Genomic DNA, 25,543 nt, shown 5'->3' on the forward strand with positions numbered 1-25,543 from the left:
GGGGACGTTCCAGAGACCACTTAATCGCAGAGATCCTTCTCAAAGATTCCCTAAGGCCTTCTCTAAAGATGAAACCTTGAAAAGTTCTCCTGCTGAGAGGAGGTCATCAAAAAGGTATCTTCAAAAGTCTCCTACAGAGGCGAGTTCTTTGAATGATTTCCGATAGAAAGAAGGATCTTGGAGAAAGGAGAGCACACATATCGAGAAATCTTTAAGAGGTCTCTAAAGAGAGGAAAGATTCAAAGGGTTTCCAACAGAAGTGAGATGTTTAAAATATCTCCAAGAAAACTTTTGAAAGATATCCTTTTTAAAAGTCTCCCACCTTCCAAAGGTCTCCTGCTGGGAGGTGCTCAAAAACGTTTTTCAAAATATCTCTTATAGAGGTGAGCCCTTTGAAAGACCTCCAATATAGATGAGGACTTTGGAGAAAGGAGAGGAAACATAACGATCTCCTAGAGGGCGGAGATCTTTAAGAGGTCTTTAGAGGACCCCTTCGTAGGGCCCTTAACAGCGACGAGAAAGAAAGATGATCTTCAAGGTCTAGCTGCTGAGAGGAGGTCCTCAAAAAAGTTATTTCAAAAGTCTTCTACAGAGTGGAGGTCTTTGAAAGATTTTCGATAGAAAGGAGGGCCTTGAAGAATGGTGAGGATACATAACGGGAAATCTTTAAGAGGGCCCTATAGAGAGGAAAGCTACGAAGGGTTTTCAAAAAAGGCCAGACTTTTAAAATGTATCGTTAAAGTGTCACCAACAAAGAGGAGACATTCGTCTGCGTATAAATGCCATTCGTAGGGTTCTTATCTCTAACGAGCAAGAAAGAAGACTTTCAATAGGTCTTCCACAGAGGTTAGACCTAAGAAAGGTCTTCTGCAGAGAAGAGAGGAGGAAGAATAGCCACAGAGAAAACCTTCAAGGGATCTCCTATAAAGTCAGGAAGTCAGGATATTGAAAGTTATTTTACAGAGTCGAGATTATTTTTGAAGATTTTTGTGGAAAGAGGTCTTGAAACGGTTGCCCAAAGGAGAAGACGATTGAAGTGTCTGCTATTAAGAGGAGATATCCTATAGAAAGGGCTCCTACTGATGGGAGACATATCAATCTTCTATAGAGAGGGGACCCTCGAAAGGTTTCCAACAGAGAGCCTTTGAAAGGTCTCCTACAAAGAATATACCTTCTAAAGAGGGGAGATCTAAAAAAGTTCTTCTACAGAAATAGTCCTTCATAAAGGAGCCCCCGAAAGGTTTCTTGTAGAGTGGACACCTACGAAAAGAAAGGCCTTTTATAGAGAAGAAAATAGGTCTCTTATACAGAAACGGTTATTGAAAGGTCTCCTACAGGGAGGAGGTCTATGATATACTTCAGAGAGGGGAAACCCTTCTTAGAACTTTTAGGGAATTCCACAGATTTTCCACGGACAAAAGATCTTTAATGGATAGAATAATTTGGTCTACTAAAGGTAATCTACTGATGTCTTCTTAACACAAAAAACCATCTTCTATGGAAATACGGCCCTCTGTAGGTTTTTATGGATTTTCGATGGACCATAATAGACCTCTATTATGGTGGAAAGACGCTCTTGATGTCTTTTTTAAACAGAAAACCATCTGTAGGTCTTCCATGGATATAGGGTCCTCCGTATGGTTATTATGGATTTTCCATGGATAGAGGATCTTTTTGAAGTCTGCCCATATGGAGTTCAAAAATATTATCTATTCAAGAGGTATTTTATGGTTTATGAGTTTTAAAAGGTCCGCTGTAGACCTTTAAGTGTTCATATATTCATCGGGGACCTTTTGAAGCTTTTAAGTCTATTACAAACTTTAAGAACATCTTATAACTATAGAGGTCCTTCAGGAGATCTTTTTCCCTAGAAGACCTGTGGATAATATTCTGTGGATTTTATTAATTTTCCATGGATAGAGGTCTATTATGGCGGAAAGTCCCTTTGGATGGCTTCTTTTTAAATAAAAAAAAAAAACTATCTGTAGGTCTTCCATGGATATATGACCTTCTGTAGGTTTCTACGGTTAATTAATGAATAAAGCATCATTTTGAAGCCTGCCCATATGCAGTTGAAAAATATTCTCTATTCAAGAGGTGTTATCAATGCATGAGTCTTAATAGGTCCCCTGAAGTGCTCTAAGTGTCCATCTATTTATTGTGGACCATGTGAAGTTTCCAAGTCTATTAAGAACTTCAAGAATATCTTCTAACTATAGAGGTCCTCTAGGAGATCTTTTACCCATAGAAGACCTGTAGATAATATTCTGCACTAAGTCTTCTAAAGATAGAAGATTTTAAGGAAAGCGATGACACATCTTTTAATATTAGAAGACCAAAGTCGTCGCAGCATTTAAAAATATTCAAAATATTCAATTGGGGTTTAAAAAATAATGTTTTAAAATGGATTAACGAAATATTGAAAAAAGTATTTCAGATCAAAATTTAAAAAAATTAAATTGATTAAACAGTTTAAATTATTTTTCACTACAAATCAAATTGAAAAAATTGTCCTAAGAAATTATTTCAAAAAATTATTTCTCATGCAATAAGAAATCTATAAAAATAAATATCTTGAAACATTTTGGACTCACCTAAATTGTGATCGCTTTGATGCACACGAGCCTGATCGTGGCCGCGCTGCGGTTGGTGTGTTAGATGCTGAGTGGTGTTGTTGCTGTGTTGGGGTGAAGTCCATGATTGCGGACCCGGTGGTGAAGCAGAGCGATTCACATTCATTTGATGGTCCGCCGGCACACCCGTTGCCGAGTGGTGTAATTGTTCCGCCGAGGTTGGCGATTCCGAGGCATAGTTCTTCGTCTGATAGATCTCCACCTGGGCTGCTGTGACCTGTAAAAAATCCGAAATGGTGAGGAAGAGAATGCAAATAAGGGGAAGAGAAAATGTTACTTGAGAATGCTTGCGGTCGGTAGGATTGTCTTGTCGGCGATCCAAGGTATCCGCTGCCCTCTTCGTCAGAGAAGGCGTCATCGAGTCGGTGCATTGATTGCGATAATCCCAGGCTGCTGCTTGGTGGCGTTAGGAAAAACAAACATAAATTGTTATTAAAATAAATTATTTTGAAATTTTAGGCCAATTTTTGAAATAATATTAAAAAAAAAAAAATACAAAAAATCATAAATAATTAATAAAAATTTTAAAAACTAATAGTAAAAAAAATTAAATAACCAAAAATTATGAACTTAAAGTCTACTTAAAACCAAATACAAACCGGTATCAATTGGGAGTAAGGGATTGGCTGAAATGCTGGAATTCACATAGGTATGCGACTGACTTCGGCTACTTGCATTCAATGGCCCTTGCCGGAATGATTGTGACCTGCAGCAAGAAAAGAAAAGACAAGAGGATTGATACCACGTTTTTCTTTTTTCTCTATTTTTTGTTGTTGTTGTTGACAAAATTGCTTTCTTTTCTTTCTAACGTGAGAGTTGTTTAAAATTTTTGAAAATATTTTTTTTTAAACATTTTCTTAGCAAATAATTTGTTTTAGTGATTTGAAACTCATAAACAATGCATTGCAAATTTTGATTTTCAGTAGAATTTTAATCGATTTTTTATTGAGAATTTGTGACAAAAATTTATTGAAACTTTAGAAAAATATTAAAAATAATACTAAATACGAAAAAGAATTAAAATATGAAGATGAAATGATTGAGAAAAAATAATATTTAAAATTAAATTACGTCTACTTAGCTACTATCTACGAAAGTTTTCAAAATTTAAACAGCTCTACATTTTACTAATTTTATAAAAAGGAAATAAAATATTTTTGGTAATTTTAAGTTTTAAGCTAACTACGCAAAAATCTACAAGATGTTAATTTTTTATTTTTTAGTGAACTTAATATAAACAAGTTAAAAAGTATCAGTCGGTTTTGCCGACTGACTAAGACCCTCAGCCATTGTTCGATTATTTAAATATATTTTGAGTTCTGTTAGGATTATTTCATAACAAACATGTCATATACGAAAATTTTTAGAAAATGCCAACATGTGGGTGATGTACCAGAAATTGTCGACCGAAGTATTCCATTTTCATACTTCATCCAATACAGATAAAAATATTGATATGGGCTAAATTACAAGAAAATCGAACATTTATATCCAATTTATGGAAAAACATAAATTCCATATTCATCTCAGATTTCTGACAAAGAGGGATATATTTAGATAAAGGAAGTTGTAAAGATCGCTGACTTGTTTCGCAAGTTATGACAGATAAAAGTATTGAAAATTGTAATCCCTTGTGAGTGAGGTGCCAGAAGGGGTTCACAGATATTTATCATCTGGACAACAGAATTTTTTTTAGCAAAAACTTTTGTATGTTTAAAATTTGAAGAGTGTTGAATGCTTATTTCGCTTTCTTTTAGCGTTTTGTTTTTTTCAAAATCTTGAACCCTATATGGGATAGGAAGCAAAGGAAATGATCCGAACTCTAACATTTTATAACTGATCTTGTGTTGATGGAAATATTGGGATGTACCAAGTCTAGAATGAAAATCGGATGTTAATTTCGCTTTTTATGAGCTTCGTGGATATTCAACATTTTGAACTTTTGTGGGTTAGGTAACAGAAGGAGTGGACCGATATATCCCATCTTCACAACAGATCTTTTGTTTGTGGAAATAATAGGATGTGTGAAATATAACGAGAATCTGATGCTTATTTGGGATTTTATAAACGTTTTGGTATTTCAAAATTTTGACGCTTTGTGGGGGAGATACCAGAAGGGATGGTCCAATCTCTACTGTTTTTATAACAAATCTTGTGTTGATAGAAATATTCAGATGTGCCAAGTCTAAATGAAATCGGATATTTATTTCGCGTTCTATGAGCTCAATGGATATTCAAAATTTCGACCTTTTGTGGGGGAGGTACCGGAAGGATTGGAACGATGTATTCCATCTTGGTACCAGACCTTGGATTAATAACATTATTGGGATGTGTGAAAATTGAAGACAATCGGACTCTTACATCACATTTTATAAGAGTTGTAATTATTCAAAATTTTGACCCTTTGTGGGGGAGGTACGTGATGGAGTGGACGGATATTGTCCACCTGACCTAGCACTGACGCAAATATTAGGTTTCACAAAGTTGGAGCAAAATTGGATTATCCTTTCTCCTTCTGTGCAAAAAAAATGTTTTTAAAAATTTCGACCTTCTGTGTGGTAGGTATTAGAAGGAGTGAACCGATACATTCCATTTTCACACCAGACCTTGGGTTAATAAAATTATTGGGATGTATGAAATTTGAAGACATTCACACTCACAAGACATCACATTTTATAAGAGTTGTAATTATTTAAAATTTTGACCCCTTGTGGGGGAGGTACCTGATGGAGTGGACGTATTTTGTCTATTTTCGCACCTGACCTAGCACTGATGAAAATATTAGGATTCGCAAAATTGGAACAAAATCGGATTATCCTTTCTCTTTCTGTGCAATAAATTATTTTCTTTGAAAATTGTGACATTTTGTGTGGGAGGTACCAGGAGGAGTGAACCGATAGTGCCCTCCTCCGAACTCGATCTAAGTTTGACAATAATATCACGATGTACCAACTTTGGATCAAATCGGATACTCCCGTCGAGAGTTATCGTGCGCACAAGCCAGCTAGAAAGACAGACGGCCGGACATCGCTAGATCGACTCCAAATGTCCTAAAACGGATTTGGTCCAAAGAGACCTAGGGTCTAAAACCGTTTTTTCGACTTTGGCTGTATCAAATGATATATACCCTCTGTAGCCTTATGGCTGAGGGTATAAAAACTACGCCAAAAGCTCCTTGTTTAAAAAGTGCTTTAATGTTAAAAATGTTTTCTTTAAAATGACGTCAAGGACAAGGTTAAGGTTAGTCCTTAAAAATATATATTTTAATTCATGTCAAAAGCTCTGCCGATAGCCTTTAAAAATTTTATAAAAAAATGTACTTCAGCTTCCCTTAACAATATGATTTAAAAACAACGTCAAAGGTTCCTTAAAATATTGTTTAAAAATCCACTTCAAAGGTTCAGATGGACCTTCAACTTGTTTTTAAAATATTCTTAAAAAACACTTAATAATCCTTAAAAATTTTCGTTTCCCCTTCATAGCCCGTTAAAATATACTTCAAAAATCTATTTGATAGTCTTTCATATATTCTATAATTTCTTTTCTTTATATACTTTAAAAAATATCAGTCCACAAAAATCCGCTATATTCTTTAAAACTCTCCTTAATTGTCCTTAAAAATATTCTTTAAAAATCTACGCCAAAAACTGTAATAGTCCTTGAAATTTTCTTCAAGAGATCCATCCATAGCTCCTAAAAATATACTTTAAAAATCCAATACATAGTCATATAAATATCCACTTTACAGTCCTTAAAAGCATGCTTTAAAATTCCTTCTCAGAGTCTCCAAAAAAACTATTCATTTTCCTTAAAAATACTCTTTAAAAAACCATTTCGTAGACCTTAAAATTATTCTTAATATGCGTGTGCCAATTCTCAATGCTCTATCTTAAATATTGCGGTTTCTCTCAGGGTTTCAAGATATAAATCAACTTGGCTCAATCTTCATAGAATTTTATGCTGATTAAGAATTTATAACTTGTGCAGACTCCGAATAATATTATGAAGTATAGGATGACAAAATTAATATCCTGTTCTCCTTATGGTGGAGAGAATAAAACGTTGTCAATGCTTCGATTTAATTATTGTTTATAGCATACTTTGGGGCGCAAATTAAAAATAAAAAATACTGTGTTGTCACAACTGTTTAACAAAGGGAAACACATCGGGGTCCTGGCCAGCTTTCTTATATATTATTTTCCCCACCCTTTTTCTCTTTGTATGTCCCCATGTTTAAAAAATGTGTTATCCCCTTGTGGCTTCCCCCAAAAAAAAAACGGGAAATGTGTATATAAGCGCCCGAAAAACAATTTCAAATTTACACCTGATCGGAAATGGATAACTCACACAAGGACGAAATGACACAAACAACAAAAAAAAACTGATACAGCAAATAAACAATGGGGCATAAATAATGGATGGATGGAACGGATGTGCTCTGGCAACAACAAAAAAAAAACCGAAACGCAAAAAGTACACACACACACATATTGACAGGAGCCACCAAAGAAGATGGTGGCAACCAAAACGATAAAAATCAACACAACAACAACAGCAGCAGCAGCCCAAAAATGAAAAACATAACATAAAAGTTGAAAGGTCATACACATACTACATTAATTATTAAACACAACTACTAGCACATACATACAAACATATATACAAAGGCACGAACGAACGCACATACACACACATATATATGGATGTCAAAATTCATAGATGAAATGAAAGTGCCCAAAAAAGAAAAAACTAGGAAAGCAAACGCTCTCCACACAGAGCCTAAAGATTCAAGGAGGATAGTATATATGGCAGTTCGAGTCAAGAGATTTTGATAGAATGAATGGTTGGCATGGTGGCTGTGATACAATGCGCTGCAATGTGATGAAGATGAAGTAAGAAAACGAAACTTGTTAAAAACTGATGTTACGTTTTTGGAATGTAGCTATGTTTGGCCATAAAATGAATATTCATAAGATCATAAGAGTTCGAAAAAATGTGAAGAACTTTTCGGAATCCACTCACACAGATGTTACATTGTTGCGATTGGATGTTGATGTACATATTTGAGGGTGTGTGTGTGAATGAAGGAAAGTTTTTTTTCGGAAAATTGATTTCCCAAAAACAAAGCTTAAAATAGACCCAAAAATTAATATCAAATGGATAGGTGACGAAAAGATGACATGTGTGAAATTCATATGTGTATGAGTCAGGGTGGGAATACATAAAGCGCATATTTGCTGGCTTAAGTCATCGGCTGGTTTCTTCGTAGAAGGACAAAGGAGTTTTGGGTTGACTTAGTTCGATTTTGGCTCTAGGCTCCTTTGTTTATTTCCGAAGAAACCAGCCGATGACTTAAGTCAGTCAAATAAGCGCTTTATGTATTCCCACCTTCAGTTGAGACATTTTCAAATTGAGAGACAATGTATGTCATAAAGGGTAAAAATTATGTGTGATCTGAATAACGTATTCCTTCATTATCCTTCCAAACGATATATTTATTTCGAAATTCGACCACTTTATGAAAACTATACCCACCATGTTAGAAAGTGTTGACCTTTTTCGGGTAGGTACTGGAAGGATTTGATCTTTTTATCCCCTTATATGAACAGAAATGCTTAGATTTCCGAGGTTTTTCAGAAAAAACTTGCAGCACAAAAAATTATTACAGGAAGGACTTAGCAGATTTTGAAAGTAAACCCAAAATGAGCTTAAATCAGCAGGTACATATATATGGCCGCTACCCCAGAACAGGGATATTAAAATTTTCTGCGAAGCCGTATTCTAGGCCCTGCGAAGGAAAAATACCAACATTAGTCAAATCTATTGAAGAATAAAATCTCAAAGCTCTATATAAAATATCACAAAAGGGATGCCTATGTTGTAGCTAAAGATATTGGGGTCCCTACATATATGGTTAAGGCTATAAAAAGAGCCCTAAAGGTTTGTATACACATAATGTTAATGGCAAATGTAAAGTTAAATTTTCTACATTTATGTTACGTATTTTTATTGCATACTTTAAGGCGCTTCACACAATTTGTTAAGTATAATATACTATACAGGGTGAGATGAAAAAACTGCAGCCAACTTCAAACTGCTGTCATTTTCGCTTGGCCGAAAGTGGTGGACTGCCGAATTTGGTTTTCTCCGATGAGAAAACATTTGTTGTCCAGCAGTTTGTAACAAACAAATTTATCATGTTTACTTGCCAAAGAGGTCAGCTGAAAATGTGCACCATCGATTGGCTACCAGAACTCAAGCGCCGACCATGGTGATCGTGTGGGCCATAACGCCATAACAGCCGATGTTCGCACTCCGCTCGTATGAATCGACCGTAGCGTCAGAATAAATGCCCAATATTACCGCGAAAATATTCTGGAGGGTGTATTAAAGCCTTCGGCACGCAAACATTTTGGCCGCAGACCTTGGTTATTCCAATAGGACTCAGCACCATCACATTCAGCACGCGCCACCCAAGAATGGTTATAAATGAGGTTCCTCGCTTCAGCGAACAATGGCCACCTAAATCTCCGGATACCACCGTTGGACTATTCTGTCTGGAGTATTTTGTAAAGCAAGGTTGGTACTAAAAATACTAAAGTGTTTATCACCTCAAGCAAGCGCTTCGCCGGGAATGGGCCAAAATACCATAGAGCAATATTTGGGCAGCGTGTGACGGTTTCATTGGCCAAAGGTGACCAATTTGAACAAATCTGAACCTTTTCTAAAAAATGTTGTTATTTCCGATATTTTTTGCTCTCATTTAATAAAATTAAAAAAAAATTATGGCGTTTGATTTGTTGTAGTTTTTTTTATCTCACCCTGTATGTTTGGAAAAAATTTACTCTTTTGTGAGGAAGATGGATACCATAAAGGAAGTACCCATATTGCCCTTAGAGATGGGCTTTATGGATTTGATTTAATTTTGGTTAAATTATTGTCATATACCAAGTTCAGACCAAATCCGATATTCACTTTGAGATGAATTCACGTTAGATTCTTTTATATACCTTCAAAATATTGAAAAAAAAAAATATGAAAAAGTATCCTTAAAAAACTATGTCAAAAATTATGTCTCTCGGAAATATATATAAAATAGCTGACTTATGTTAAATATTCTCTACTAAAGCGTTTATATGTTCTAAGAGCTTAAAATGCACATTCAGAAGTAATTTGGATGAAAAATCAAAATTGGAAACCCGTAGACCATTTTGAACATAAACCATTAAACCATAAACCATTTTGAACACGAAACATTCCAGGAGAATTGTGAAAATACTTGTAGTTTTAAAGCTCTGCCTGAGATTTCAGTATTAATATAATCTGATCAAGAATACAGTAATATACAAGGTGAGATGAAAAAACTGCAACCAACTTCGGACTGCTGTCCTTTCTAAGCCTCTCGTCCGACAGCTGTTACAATTATTCCAGTGACAGCTTATTATATTGTTTACTTTTCCAGAAAAAAATTATTCGTGGCAAAATTCAAGCGAGATTTCTTTATATAATGGCTGGAAAACTACAAGTGGCTATCCTTTGAGAACTCCAGCATTTAAATTTGAATAAATTTTTTGTGTCGCTTCGCTGGGAATGGTCGAAAATACCGCAGAGCAAATCCTGGCAGCGTGTGACGGTTTCATTGGCCGTTTGAAGGGCATAATTCGTGCCAAAGGTTACCAAATCGAACAAATCTAAACTTATTCTAAAATTTGATGCTATTTCCGACATTTTTTGCTTTTATTCAATAAAATTAAAAAAAATGTAAAAATGATGGCGTTTGACTTTGTTGCAGTTTTTTTACACCGAAATTCATTTTTAAAACATTTCGGGGAGGGACCAAATATCAAAACATTAACTTTTCCATGTGAAATATCCAGAAGATAAGAAAATGCAGGGGAAGAGCACCACCATTCGTACGCCGCTGCAAGAATATCGGATCTCTAACAAATATTCCGAGGAGTTATATGCACAAAGACAATGATTGTCATTTTACTTTGATATTGCCTACTTTTAGGCGCAAAATTATTGCGGTGTTATGAATGCTAAATAAAAGACAAGATATTCTTATACGCATTCTCCCACAAAAGCAAAAGGGGACAAGGAAAAACCTAAAATTTACACTTGACCTTACATACCGACGAACGGACAGACATCGCTAGATCGATTTGAAATCTCCCAAAACGCTATTTTTTCGAAACTAAGCTCCTGTTTTTCACATACCCTTGCGAAGGTAAATACGTTAGAAAAATACAATGATGTTTTCATTCGAATTCAATTTCCTATCGCCACACAAAAACTATTCATAAAAATTGAATAATCCCTAACATGAGAAATAAAATTACTTATTTTGATCTTATTCATTACAATGTTCTTTTTTTGTTATTCTTCTCATCTTTTCTACGAAAACAAATATAGAATATTTTTATGAAAACAAATATTTTTGAATGGGGATGAATGATTGCAATGAAATTAAAAGTAAAATAACAAAAAGCCAATACATTAAATAACGCAATGTTTCGTGTTTGCTATACGTTTTTCAATAAAAAAATAAAAATAAAAAAAAAACAAAAATATTTTGAGACAAGAAAATTTGAAAGAAACACATTTATATACACACACAGAGAAAATACAAGGGGAAACACATAAATTCAATGTTTGATATGAAATTAAATATTGTAATATTTTTTGAAAATACATATGATTGTAATAAAAGAAAAAAACAAATAAAATATAATAATTATTTGGGTTTCATTTGATATCATTTACAAAATTATATATATAATTTTTTTCTGTAATAAAACTAATATTATTTTATGCCAATTAATAGTTTTGGTTTTTATGATTTTTACAATGTTTTTTGTTTTATGTTCTTTTATTTTTTGTTATCGTTTATTTGTATTTGGAAATCCTCTTTTCTTTTCTAGAATTGCTTTTTGTTCGTCAGATGTGAGAGAGAGAGATTCATCATCTCTCCTACGCTCTTTGCACCGTAAGAGAAATTAACGGTCAATTTAAAGGGGATGTTGTGGTGGTATGGGAATAAAATTTTGAAAATACTTTTATTTTCCATTGAATTTTTTTTTATATTTTATTTTTGTGTTCCTGTAGCCGAAGGGGTTTGTATTTATGCTTTTGTTCAACAAATGAAAAATTCGAAATAAAAATGAAAACAGAGAAATAAGTATAAGAACCTTTTCTGTTTTGCCGGTTGTTTTTTTTTTTTTCTTTGTTCTGTTTGGTATTTATTTTTTTCTTTTTTTTTGGTAAAAATTAATATCTGAACCATTAAAACGAGAATAAAAAAAACTTATTTTTTTATGATTGATGCAGGTGATACACGCAATGAGGAAAATTTGTAATTAGAATTATTAAGTAAATTAAATAGATAATAAAATTAATAGTTTTTTAATAAGAATAATAAAAATTGTTGTTCTTGGAAAAAGTACACTTAAAAGAATAAATTTTATATTTATTAATAAAAAACAACATTAAAAAATAGATTGGTTGGATAATAGGGTCTTCTAGGAATGAAATTTACTTTTTCAGATTTAGAAAAGAACCATATGAGGTCTCTGGAAGGATTTTTCATTAAAAAAATTTTTGGAGGATATATTTTTTGGAGGGTGGAGAGCAGGATCCCTGAACAAAAAACAACCTTTTTAGAAAGAAAAGGACAGAAGATGTGTTTTCGGAGAGAAGAGAGAAGGGGATTTCTCTAGAGAGAAAAGTTTTTTTCTGAAGGTTTTCTGGGAAGAGAGGATGTCTTCTCTGGAGAGAAGATACCTTTTCTGAAAAGAGAAGGTCTGTGGAGGGATTTTTCATTGACAAAATATTCGGAGGGCAGAGGACAATATCCCTGGACAAAAAAGCCTTTTTAGGTGGAAAAGGACAGAAGAGAGAAGAGGATTAATCCGGAGGGAAAAGGTCTTCTCTGGAGGGAAGAGGTTTTCTGGGAAGAGAGGATGTTTTCTCTGGGGAGAAGATATCTTTTCTGAAAAGAGAAGGTCTGTGGAGGGATTTTTAATTGAAAAAATATTCGGAGGATATATTTTTGGAGGACAGAGGACAGAATCCCTGGACAAAAAAGCCCTTTTAGATAGAAAAGGACAGAAGAGGTGTTTTTCTGACAGAAGAGAGAAGAGGATTACTATGGAGGGAAAAGGTCTTCTCTGCACGGAAGAGGTTTTCTGGGAAGAGAGGATGTCTTCTCTGGAGAGAAGATATCTGTTCTGAAAAGTGAAGGTCTGTGGAGGGATTTTTAATTGAAAAAATATTCGGAGGATATATTTTTGGAGGGCAAAAGACAGAATCCCTTAAAAAAACCTTTTCGGACAGAAGAGAGAAGAGGATTTCTTTGGAGAGAAAATGTTTTCTCTGGAGGGAAGAGGTTTTCTGGGAAGAGAGGATGTCTTCTCTGGAGAGAAGATATCTTTTCTGAAGAGAGAAGGTCGTACTTGTGGACAAGAGGATTCCTCTAGATAGCAGAGAAAGAGGTCCTCAGTCGGCAGATTCCTCTGAAGCCAACATATGAAGTATTTTGAAGACGGAAATTTTTCTGTGGAAAGTAGAGGTCTTCTGCGGACTGAAGAGGTCTTGTGCGTACAGAAGAGGTCTTCTGTGAACAGAAGAATCCTTCTATAGACAAATGAATTCATCTGTGGACAAAAAAATCATCTGTGGTCAGAAGAAGTCTTCTGTGGACAGAAGGGGTTCTCTTTGGGGGCAGAAGAGGTCTCCTGTGGGCAGAAGAGGTCTTCAGTGGGCAGAAAAGGTCTTCTGTGGGCAGAAGAAATATCTGGGGATACTAGAGATCTTCTGAGACAGAAAAGGTCTTGTAGGAAGGAAACGTCTTTTGTGGAGAGCAGAGGTCTTCAGTGGAGAGAAGGGATCTTCTGTGGCCAAAAGAAGTTTTCTTCGGACATAAGAGATCTTCTGTGGTCAGAAGAAGTCTTCTGTGGGCAGAGATAAGAGATCTTCTGTGGACAGAAGTAGTCTTCTGTGGACGGGAGGTCTTCTATGAACATAAGATATTTTCTGTAGACAGAAGATATTTCCCCTAGACAGAAGATATTTTGAGATCTTCTGTGGTCAGAAGCAGTCTTCTGTGGTCAGAAGAAGTCTTCTGTGGACAGAAGCAGTCTTCTGTGGACAGAAGCAGTCTTCTGTGGCAGAAGCAGTCTTCTGTGGCAGAAGAAGTCTTCTCTGGACAGAAGCAGTCTTCTATGGATAGAATCCATCTTCTATTTGCAGAAGAGTTCCTTTGTGGTCGGAAGTTTTCTGTGGTCAGAAGAAGTTTTCTGTGAACAGGAGACGTTTTCTGTGGTCAGAAGAGGATATCTGTGTTATTTTATGGTCAGAAGAGGTCTTCTGTGATCAGAGGAAGTCTTCTGTGGCAGAAGAAGCCTCCTATAGATAAATGAATTCATCTGTGGACAAAAAGAATTCATCTGTGGTCAGAAGAAGTCTTTTTGTGGACGGAAAAAGTCGTCTGTGGCCAGAAGAAGTCTTCTGTGGACAGAAGAGTTCCTCTGTGGACAAATGAGTTTCTTTCTGAATAAAAAAACATCCGTTGAAAAGCAGAAATGGATAGAAGAGAAGTAGAGAACATCTGTGGAAGGTGTTTTATTGAAAGCAGAAAGTCGTTGTCCATTTGTGGAATGTCTGTGAAAGATATTCCATCTGAAGGGGATTTAGGAGCCCTTCTGCCTTTACGACTAATTCTCACTTTCCTTTCTGTGGAAGCTCTGCTATATGTAGAAGAACTTGATAATAAAAATGTCTATAGAGGATTTACTACAGGTAATACCCTTAGGATATTTCGTTATTTTTTTTATTAAAAAAATTATTTAGATTTCGAATCTCATCATCATTAGAAGACCCTTTCCAAAAAATAAGTAAATTATCAAGAAACAAATTATTAAAAGGAAAACAACTAAAGTGTGAAAGAAAAGAAAACCATTTTGTACGTTCATCTTCTTCGTCTTCGCCTTTCGTTGAAGATTTCAATACAAAACTGCAAAAAACTTACCTTTGGAAATTTTGTCTTTTTACATAATTCTCACGAACAAAATCAATAATTTGCTTTTGTGTACGACCGCTATAACTAAAAAATTTTACAAGCAAAAAAAAACAAAATAAAATTTTAATACATTTTTTTGGTAAACAAACAGATTACAGATGAAGGCATGTTCAAAGTTGATTGGTCGGAAAGTGGTTGGGGGTATAGGGGGTTGGCTTCAAACTGTACTTGGTGGTGGTGAAGGAAGAAGAAACTAAACTCTATCGCTATACTTACCGAAATGAACTGCCGCGTGACATGACACGGGCCTTGCGGCGGGGCGTACTTTGTACCACTGTGCAACGGAAGAAACCATGATTTTCGACGCATTTTTTCCAAAAGTTTTTGCACTGATTACGACCGGGGAAGAGGAATTCCACGGTGTTATTATAGTAACCCTATAGAGGAGAGAGAAGAGAGAGGACGGATGAGTCATTTCGATTTTCAAAATCAAGGCTTCGTTCTCTACTCACATAACCTTCGGGATGTAATTTAACTAGGAATCGTTTTCGCTTAAAGGATATCTTTCGTATCTTAGCCCATGAGAATGTATTGATGCGTGTTAGATTCTGGAAGACTGCTATACCCATGTGAGCTACAGATAGATTGAGTGGCATGTCGTCATGATCCTTGGCCGGATGCATTTTCATGCCGTATAATTCACAACGTCTGGCTGTTTCTAAGAGATTTAAATCGGCCTCTGCGGGAGATTGGCCACTGCAAAAAAAAAAAAAGAGAGAAGCATATTATTTTATAAATCGCATATTTGCAGGTTGTTTGAGCTGAACTTACACATGCTTTTTATGATTCTCCATGATTTTTATCTGTATCGCCTCATCCTGATTTGGCACAAATCGATACGACGACAAATATGTGTGATCGGGATAGTCTTCGGCCACATAATCGCCACAGGATGCTTGAACGATGTAACTGGCCATGAGGGCGGCGGTATTTTCATTGCACTGGAGGCTACCCGTGGCCAGGTCACGTTTTATTTGGAGGCAGAATAGGTATCTGCGAAAGGGGAGATAGAGAGGGAATTAAAAGGAAACAAGGAATATGAATAGAGTATTTGTTATCTGAAGACAGAAGAGGTCTCCTGAGGACAGAAAAGGTCTTCTGTGTACAGAAAAGATCTTCTGCAGACATAAGAAGTCTTCTGAAGGCAGAAGAGGTCTCCTGAGGTCAGAAAAGATCTTCTCACGACAAAAGAGATCTTCTTTGGCCTGATAAGGACTTCTGTGGACAGAAGGGGTCTTTTGTGGACAGAAGGGGTCTTTTGTGGACAGAAGAGGTCTTCAGCAGAAGTATTTTGAATGCAGAAAAGGTTTTCTGTGGATAGAAGAAGTATTCTGTGGAAAAAAAGAGGTCTTCTGTAGTTAGAGGAGGACTTCTTTGGACAGAAGTGGTCTTCTGGTGCCAGAAGAAGACCTCCGAACACAGAAGAGGTCTTCTAAAGACAGAAGAAATCTGAAAAAAGACAGAGGAAGTCCTCTGAAGACAGAAGAAGTCTTCTGACAACAGAAGAGGCTTTTTGAAGAAGAAGTCTTCTGTGGCCAGAAGAGGTGTTCTGTGGCCATAGGAGGTCCTTTTTGGCCAGAAGAGTGTCTTCTTGGGTCTTCTGTGGTTAGAAGAGGGTCTTCTCTGGACGGAAAGGGTTTTCTCTGGACGGAAGGGGACTTCTCTGGACTGAAGGGTTCTACCGTGGCCAGAAGAGTTCTTCTCTAGACGGAAGAAGAGTTCTTCTCTAGATGGAAGAAGAGTTCTTCTCTAGACGGAAGAAGAGTTCTTCTTTGTACGGAAGAGTTCTTCTGAAGAAGTCTTCTGAGGCCAGAAAAGGTCTTCTCTGGAGAGGCAACATTTTCTGCGGTCAGAAGAGGTCATTTCTGACCAGTAGAGGTTTTCTCTAGACAGAAGAGGTCTTCTATTGACAGAAGAAGTCGTCTGTGGTCAGAAGAATTCTTCTCTTGACAGAAGAGGTCCTATGTGGCGAGAAGAAGTCATTTCTCGACAGAAGAGGTCCTCTGGTGCTAGAAAAAATCTTCTGTGGCCAGAAAAAAAAGTCGGTTGAGGCCAGAAGAACTCTTCTATGGCCAGAAGAAGTTTTCTATGACTAGAAAAGGTCTTCTCTCGACAGAAGATGTCCTCTGGGGCCAGAGTAAATCTATTGTGGCCAGAAGAAGTTTTCTGTGGCCAAAAGAAGTCTTTTTTGCCAAAAGAAGACTTCTGTGGTAAGGAGAAGTCCTCAGTACCAGAAGATGACTTCAGTGACCAGAAAAGAACTCTTTTTTCCGGAAGACTTCTTCATCTACTAGAAGATCTGTCTGGAATTTTATGTCATTCACCTCGACAGAAGAGGTCTTCTGGTGCTAGAAAAAATCTTCTGTGGCCAGAAAAAGTCGGTTGAGGCCAGAAGAAGTCTTCTATGGCCAGAAGAAGTTTTCTATGACTAGAAAAGGTCTTCTCTCGACAGAAGAGGTCCTCTGGGGCCAAAAGAAGTATTTTGTGCCAAAAGAAGACTTCTGTGGCCAGGAGAAGTCCTCAGTACCAGAAGATGACTTCGGTGACCAGAAAATAACTCTTTTCTTTCAGAAGACTTCTTCATCTACTAGAAGATCTATCTGAAATTTTGTGTTACTCACCTTGTATACTCCTCCTCCAGCTGTGATGGATCTGGTGTGTAAAATTTCACACAAAATCTTAGCATAGGATCTACAAGCGAAAGGCCGACCTGGCGATTTAGGGATTTTTCCAGATCCAGCCAATATTTGGTTTGTGTGGCCTTTTCCTGATACTCCAGGCCGAAATAGTCGGATTCCAAGAGATTTAATTGGCGGCACACTTGTTCGAACAGGACACGGCCCAGTGCCTTGGCCTAAAATAAGAGGGAGAAGAGAGGAAGAAAATTAAATGCAAATCAATTATTGTTGTAAATTGTTCTACTGCGGTTTGACTTATGCCATGTTTACGTTAGAACTTTTTGTAGGGTTAACCTACTTTGAGAGGATTTATTTGAAGTAAAAGTAATGGATATGACAATTTAAATCCAAATCCAGTGGGTTAACCCTCATATATATAAACGTACTATTATATTTTAAATATTTTGTTAAATTGTTTGATTGTCATTGTTGTTGTTGTTTGTTGCTATTATTAAATTGTTCAACCGTCTGTAAAGCTTTAATTAAAAATCTCAACATGGAGTGGCAGCTGAGAGGGGAAGGGGAGGCAAGAGGGAAAACCATTGTGCATAACCAGCATGACGGTGATGATGATGATGCTAATGGCAATGATGCCACTGCTGCTGTTGCTGTTGTAAATTTGCATCATTCCAGGCATAGCTGTGGCACACTTCACTGCACAGCATTCCAAAGTATCAAATTGCCGCTGTTTTCGTTGTTTCTGTTGTCATCTCTTTAATTAATTTGTTCTCAATTGATGCCAATGTTATTATTATTAATCGAAATGAAACATTAAATAAATGTAGGCAACAACAAACATAACAACAACAACAAAGCGCGAGGAATGCATAAATTAAAAAGGGAGGCCATTACAAGATTCAATCAAAATAATGGGAGTCGTAACTCTTCTCATGGTGGTCGCTTCAAAGAGCCTAGGAATTAAATGTGACTAGTTGTCGGGTCTATTAAATCGTCAATAATGACCACCATCCGCATATGCTGTTGTTATCTTTTGAGGCAATAACAAATTTAGGCCAACAATTTGTTGTATGACAAATCGGATGACATCAAATACAACTATGTGTGCCTCCGGTGCCATCACCACCAATCACTGTACCAGCGAAATAATAACCTCTGAATACAGGGTACAAATGTTCAAGTGGAATTTAATCGATTTGTTGTCGATACGCTGTGACGTGCCATGCCGTGCATCATCTAAAGTTTGCCAGAGTCACGCCAATTAAGTTTTATTCGTTGCGACATTAGATGAGGAGCAGTGAATACCTACGTCAATGCAATTGCTGTTGCCACAAATAACTTTGGGACTAAATCAAATTTTTTTAAAAAAAAATGGGCCATGGAATGATATATTTTCAAGTGGATAGTATATGAGAGAAGTTTAAAGTTTTTAATTTCAAAATATTTTGAACATTTCTTTTTATTGAAAATATTTTTAAAATATTTCCAAAAAAAGGGTATTTGTTCCGGATATTTTATAAGATCGTATTCGTAGTTAAAAAGCAGTAAGTTCGGCTGGGCCGAACTTTGAATACCCTCCACCATTTAGAACGAATTTGGAAGTAAAATCCTTAAAAATATTTGTTAAAATTTTAAAAATACCGAATATAGCCGTTATATTGGTGTCTATACGACGCGGACCCACACAGGTATTATTTTTCGTAAGTCATTACCAAATTCAAATTCGGAACATGAAATAAACGGTGAATAATGTAGCTAAAATCATCAAAATATCGTATATAAGGAGGTACCGTTATATCGAAGCTGTGCGAAGACCTGGCCCAGCATAGACAATTTTCTGTCATAGGCTTACGAACTTCAAATACAACATTTCAAACAATTTCGGTGAGTATTGTACCTAAACTCGTCAAAATACCGAATATAGGGAGGTACTGGTATATGGGGCCTATACGAATCACCAAAATACCGAATATGAGGAGGTATCGTTATATGGGGGCTATACGAAGACGTGGGCCTGCACAGACAATTTTCTGTCTTAGGCTGTAGTATCCATTGCGAACTTCAAATATCAAATTTTAAACAATTCCGGTTAATAACGTCGCTAAAATCATCAAAATGCTGAATATCGGGAGGTACCGTTATATGGGGGCTATACGAAGACCTGGACCTGCACAGACAATCTGCTGTCCATTACGAACTTCAAATACCAAATTTGAAAAAATTCCGATGAATAATGTCGCTAAAATCAACAAGTACCGAATATCGGGAGGTACCGTTATATGGAGGCTATATGAAAACGTGGACCTACATGGCCCATTTACGAACTTAACCTGCCTACTGAAAAAATAAACACGTGTGCAAAATTTTAGCCTTCTATCCCAATTCGTTCGAAAGAAAGCGTGATTACAACAGACAGATGGGCATCGCTAAATCGACTTAGAATTTTACGCTGATCAAGAATATATATACTTTGTTGGGTCTGACATGAGTATTTCGAGGAGTTACAAACGGAATGAATGGAGGGTATAAAATCGTAGTTACATAGGGTCGATTATATCAACATCTATTCGTGGCCGAGGTTAGCTTTTTCCAAATTATCAGAGCATACTTTAAGCTGCTCCATGCTGTTATGTCTCCACCATTATTTTGGGGATAAACAAAAGTTGGCATTCCGTTTGTAATTCCTGGAAATACTCGCATTGAATCCTATAGTATATACAACTGTACCTCCAGATATTCAGTATTTTGGCGATTCAAATTTAATTCTAACCGAATTGTTTAAAATTTGCTTTGTAGACTTTGTAGGGGGTTCTACCCCCTTGTGGCAGAATATTGTACGTCAATGTTAAACGTCAAAGCCCTCATATAACGATGAAGAACACTTTATTGTATTTCGAAGACTTAATTGAAAAAAATCCAACTCACTGGAATATTAAATCCCGAAATTTCGTTTAAAGTGTTCTTACAAGTTTCTAAGTCATATGCCTGATACCCTCATATCATATGGCTACAAAGGGCATATAGCATTTGATACGGGCAAAACGTGTCCCATCGAAATAAGGGTTTTAGACCCTAGGTCTCTGTGGACCAAATCCGTTTCAGGAAATTTGGAGTCGATCTAACGATGTCCATCCGTCTGTCCGTCTGGCTGGCTGGTTGGTGCGCGCGATAACTCTCGAAGGGAGTATCCGATTTTGTCCAAACTTGGTACATTGTAATATTATTGCCAAACTTAGAATAAGTTCGGAGATGGACAATATCGGTCCACTCCTTCTGGTACCTCTCCCACAAAATGTCAACATTTTCAAAGAAAATAATTTGCGCACACATCGCATTATTTTTATTAATCCAAAGTCTGGTGTGAAGATGAAATATATCGGTCCACACCTTTCGGTACCTTCCTCACAAAGGGTCACAATTTTGAATAGTTATAACTCTTATTAAATGTGAAGTAAGAACCCGATTATCCCTAAATTACACACACCTAATATTTTTATTAATCCGAGGTCTGCTGTAAATATGGACAATGTCGGTCCACTCCATCAAGTACCAGCTCCACAAAGGGTCAAAATTTTGAAAAGTTATAACTTTTATAAAAGTTTATGTAAGATTCCCACTGTCTTCAAATTATACACATCACAATATGGAAGATATCGGTCCAACTCCTTCTGGGACCTTCCCCACAAAGGGGAAATTTTAGAATAAGTTTCGATTTGTTCGAATTTGTCACCTTTGACACGAATTATGGAATATTGCGATATGTTCAGCTCACGAGTCATTTTTCGGCCACTGCGATGCGGTTTTTGATGGAGTGGCTAGAAATGACAATAGTCTGAAGTTGGTTGCAGTTTTTATACCCTCCACCATAGTATGGAAGGTATATTAAGTTTGTCATTTCGTTTGTAACACCTCAAAATACACATTTTAGACCTCACAAAGTATATATTCTTGATCAGCATAAAATTCTATGTCGATTTAGCGATGTCCATTCGACTGTTCGTCTGTGGAAAACACTATGGCTTCCGAACGAAATGAAGCAGATTGATAAAATTTTCCTCAAATGTATATTATGTTCGCAGGACTTTTGGTATTGAAAATGGACCAAAACGTGGACCTAGTTTTGGTATAGCCCCCATATAACGGTACCTCAGGATATTTGGTATTTTGATGACTTTAGCGACATTATTCATCGGAATTGTTTTAAATTTGGCATTTGAAGTTCGTAATGGATACTACAGCATATGACAGCAGATTGTCTGTGCAGGTCCACGTCTTCGTATAGCCTCCATATAATGGCACCTCTCAATATTGGGTATTTTGACGATTTTAGCGTAATTATTCACCGGAATTGTTTCAAATTACGTATTTAGAGTTCGTAATAGGAACTACAGTCTGTGACAGAAAATTATCTATGCAGGTCCAGGTCTTCGTATAGGCCCCATACATCAGTACCTACCTATATTCCGTATTTTGACGAGTTTAGGTACAATACCCACCGAAATTGTTTCAGATGTCGTTTTCGAAGTTCGTAATGGATGCTACAGCCTGTGCTGGTCCAGGTCTTCGCACAGCTTCGATACAACGGTACCTCTCTATATACGATATTTTGATGATTTTATTTATTTTCGGAATTTGAATATGATATTGGCTTATCATATTGGCTTAACAAACAATGCCTATGTAGGTCCACGTCGTATAGACCCCAATATAACGGCTATATTGGGTATTTTTAAAATTTTACCAGAATTTTTTAAGGATTTTATTTTTGAAAATTTCCAAATTCGTTCCAAGGTTCGGCCGGGCCGAACTTATTACTTTTTACTCTTTTACTTGTTACTCGTTTAATCTCACCCTGTACTGCAGCTGCACTTGAAGATAGATTTGAAAACTTCGAAATATTGAATTGAGGCACAATTACCTTCTGGTAGTTTTCAAAAAAGCCCCTATATATATTTGGAAGTAAAAAAGCGGAATAAAATTATCTATGCAGAACCTGTTGCGTTGTGTCTTTTGAAAATGTTGCCAATGATTAATGGGATTTGTTTTTTTAAGTAAATATTGATATATGATTCGTTGGGGGGCTTTGTTTTTATCGATGTGCAATAGCTTATCAAGAAGCCTTACAAAAGATAACAAAATATGAACAATAATTATAACATGCCGCCTATCCAATAATTTCATAAAATTTTCCAAATGTCCGATAAATTGCGAATAAACATATTTTGTAAACAATGAAACTCCGAGTGTAGGAGATATTCGACAGCTTTTCTATTATTAAAATAAAAAATAAAAAAAAACTTTGTTAAAACTTCCAATAAAAATTTCCTTCATGTCCTTCTACTTAAGGAGAATTCTCAAAATAATTCCCTCTTTGTATCATTCTCAATAACAATCTTCATTTAGCCTCAAAATCTATTGGCCATTTCTAGAAACTCAGCAAACCACTCAATGGAGCTTAACAAGGTAGTTAACTACTTATTTATAAATGAAGATATAAGTATGAGTGTGTTTGTGTGTGTGAGTGAGTGTGCGTTCATGTGTTTGTAATTCCCTTTTACATACAAAGAGCCATAAATAATTCTTTCCTAGGTTATTTTAATTTTAGTCTAAATGGTCAGCCAGTCAGCCGGTCAGGTCTTTCCTTGTGAACATTATCGCCATGCCGAAGAAGCAGAAGCACCAGCACCGGCGGGCGATAACATTGTGCATAATTTAGTATTTGCCATATAATTCATTGCACAACATCCCTCCCTTCCCCCGCTCATTCACCACCCCCTTTTGCGTTGTCAACAAATTAATTGTTTGAACGTAACTTCCAATTATAGTTGGGGATTTTCGTTCGAAGAGCTCGAGTCAAGAAGCCACAAAGACCCACAACTCTTGTGTGAGTGTGGGAAGTGAGGGAGGGGGTGTACTTTATTGTATGCATGTAATAATAATCGCTGTGTTCACATGCAAGGTTTATGTCTTCCACACCGGTTAGAGGTCATTTAAGTAATAAATGTACAAAATTAATTAATAAGAGAATTATAAATAAATTGAAGCTAGCAAGTAGTTGGATTATGATGGAGTGGATGTTGGATGTTGGCGGAAGAACTTCCTGAAAATGGATATTAAGAGCACTTGAAGGAGGTTGTGTAAATATGAAGAGGGTTCTTGGAAGCATAGATCAATTTTGGAAAACTTAAATCGAACATATTTTTTGTTACCCCTAATTGTGGCTGGCACTACATGTATGATTCTCAGAACTATTGTAGCAGATTAGTTCGGAAGCAGATTTTTCGTAGACCTTATAATTATACCCTCAGCCATATGGCTTGAGAGGGTATGTATCACTTGATACGGCCAAAACGGCTTTAATCCCCCGTTTGCTTTGGATCAAGTCCGTTTCAGGTCATTTGGAGTCGATTTAGGGGTGACCGACCGTCTGTCTGGCTGGTTTGTTGGTGTGAACGATAACTCTCAAAGGGGGTATCCGATTTGATCCAAACTTGGTACAACGTTACATTATTGTCAAACTTAGATCGAGTTCACAGATGGACAATGTCCCTGCACTCCTTCTGGTACCTCCCCCACAAAAGGTCAAAACTTTCGCAGAACATATTTTACCGTATAGAACACGAAAGGATCATCCAATTTGGTGCAATATTTGCAAATCACAATATTTGTATTAGTGTTATGTCAGGTATGAAAATTGGCAATATCAACCCACTCTAACACATACCTCCCCCACAAAGGATCAAGATTTTGAATAATTCTAACGCGAAATTCTAATGTGAAATAAGCATCCACTTTTCTTCAAATTTCACACATACCAACATTTTTAATAACACAAGATATGGTATGAAGATGAGATATATGGGACCACTCCTTCTGGTACCTCCTCCATAACGGGTGAGAATTTTGAATAATTAGTTATTTCATAAAATACGAAATGTGCATCCGTTTCTCTTCAAATTTAATATATTCCCATATTCTTACTAAGGCAAGATTTGGTGTGAAGATGGGATACATCGGTCTACTCCATCATGTACCTCCCCCACAAAGAGTCAAAATATTGAACAATTATAACCCTTATAAAATGTGAAATAACCATCCGATTCTCTTCAAATTTCAAATAACCCAACATTTTTAATCACAAAAGATATGGTGTGGAGATGGGGTATATCGGACCACTCCTTCTGGTACCTCCCCCACAAAAGATTAAAATTTTCAAAAAAATATTTCTTGCGTAGAAAGGGAAACGATAATCCGATTTTCCTCCAACTTTGCAAATCCTAATATTTGCATCAGTTCTAGGTCAGGTGCGAATATTGAAATGGAATATATCGGTTTACTCCTCCCCACAAATGGTCGAAATTTTCAAGAAATATATTTTTTTGCACAGAAAAAGAAACGATAATCCGATTTTGTTCCAACTTTGCAAATCCTAATATTTGCATCAGTTCTAGGTCAGGTACGAAATTGGAAAATATAGGTCCACTCCTTCAGGAACTTCACCCACAAAGGATCAACATTTTGAATAATTACAACTCTTATAAAATGTGTTGTAAGAGTCCGATTGTCTTCAAAGTTCTTACATCTCAATAATTTGTTTAATCCAAGGTCTGATGTGAGGATGGAATATATCGGTTTACTCCTTCTGGTACCTCCCCCACAAATGGTCGAAATTTTAAAAATAATATATTTTCTTCACAGAAAGAGAAACATTAATCCGATTTTGCCCCAACTTTGCACATCCTAATATATGCATCAGTGCTAGGTCAGGTGCGAAAATGAACATTATCGGTCCACTCTATCAAGTACCTCCCATACAAGGGGCCAAAATTTTAAATAATTATAACTTTTATAAAATGTGATGTAAGAGTCCGATTCTCTTCAAATTACACACATCACAATATTTTTGTTAACCCAAGGTCTGGTGTGAAAATGGAATATATCGGTCTACACCGTCTGGTACCTTCCCCACAAAGGCTAAAAATTTTGAATATCTATGAAGCTCCTAAAACGCGAAATTGGCATCCGATTCCATTCAGACTTGGCACATCTCAATATTTCCTTCAACACAAGATTTGTTATAATGATGGTAGAGATCGGACCATTTCTTCTGGTACCTCCCCAACAAATGGTCAAAGTTTTGAATAAGCAAAACGATCATAAAACCTGAAATAAGTATCCGTATCTCTTCATATTTC

The 25,543-nt window shown here is 36.3% G+C and overlaps 1 protein-coding gene across 8 annotated transcripts in view; it reads right to left on the minus strand.

The window, feature by feature from the left end:
- LOC101895466 (FERM, ARHGEF and pleckstrin domain-containing protein 1) overlaps nt 1–25,543 on the minus strand; it is a 145,700-nt gene that overhangs the window by 29,630 nt on the left and 90,527 nt on the right. For 5 of the 8 annotated variants that reach the window (XR_009342382.1, XM_059123378.1, XM_059123379.1 and 2 more), the window contains exons 4-11: nt 17,334–17,566; nt 15,484–15,705; nt 15,165–15,408; nt 14,929–15,089; nt 14,662–14,736; nt 3,233–3,339; nt 2,911–3,029; nt 2,595–2,850 (exon numbers count right to left, since the gene is read on the minus strand). Coding sequence is in view for 7 of the 8 variants with exons in the window: in XM_059123378.1 (XP_058979361.1) it covers nt 2,595–2,850; nt 2,911–3,029; nt 3,233–3,339; nt 14,662–14,736; nt 14,929–15,089; nt 15,165–15,408; nt 15,484–15,705; nt 17,334–17,566 (1,417 nt within the window). In the remaining variant the exon portion in view is untranslated. The remainder of the gene's footprint in view (nt 1–2,594; nt 2,851–2,910; nt 3,030–3,232; nt 3,340–14,661; nt 14,737–14,928; nt 15,090–15,164; nt 15,409–15,483; nt 15,706–17,333; nt 17,567–25,543) is intronic. The other 3 variants (XM_020035102.2, XM_005178629.4, XM_020035103.2) reach the window with 1 other exon arrangement.

The sequence above is a fragment of the Musca domestica genome, unplaced genomic scaffold (assembly GCF_030504385.1).
Source record: "Musca domestica strain aabys unplaced genomic scaffold, Musca_domestica.polishedcontigs.V.1.1 24, whole genome shotgun sequence".
Taxonomy (NCBI): Eukaryota; Metazoa; Arthropoda; class Insecta; order Diptera; family Muscidae; genus Musca; species Musca domestica.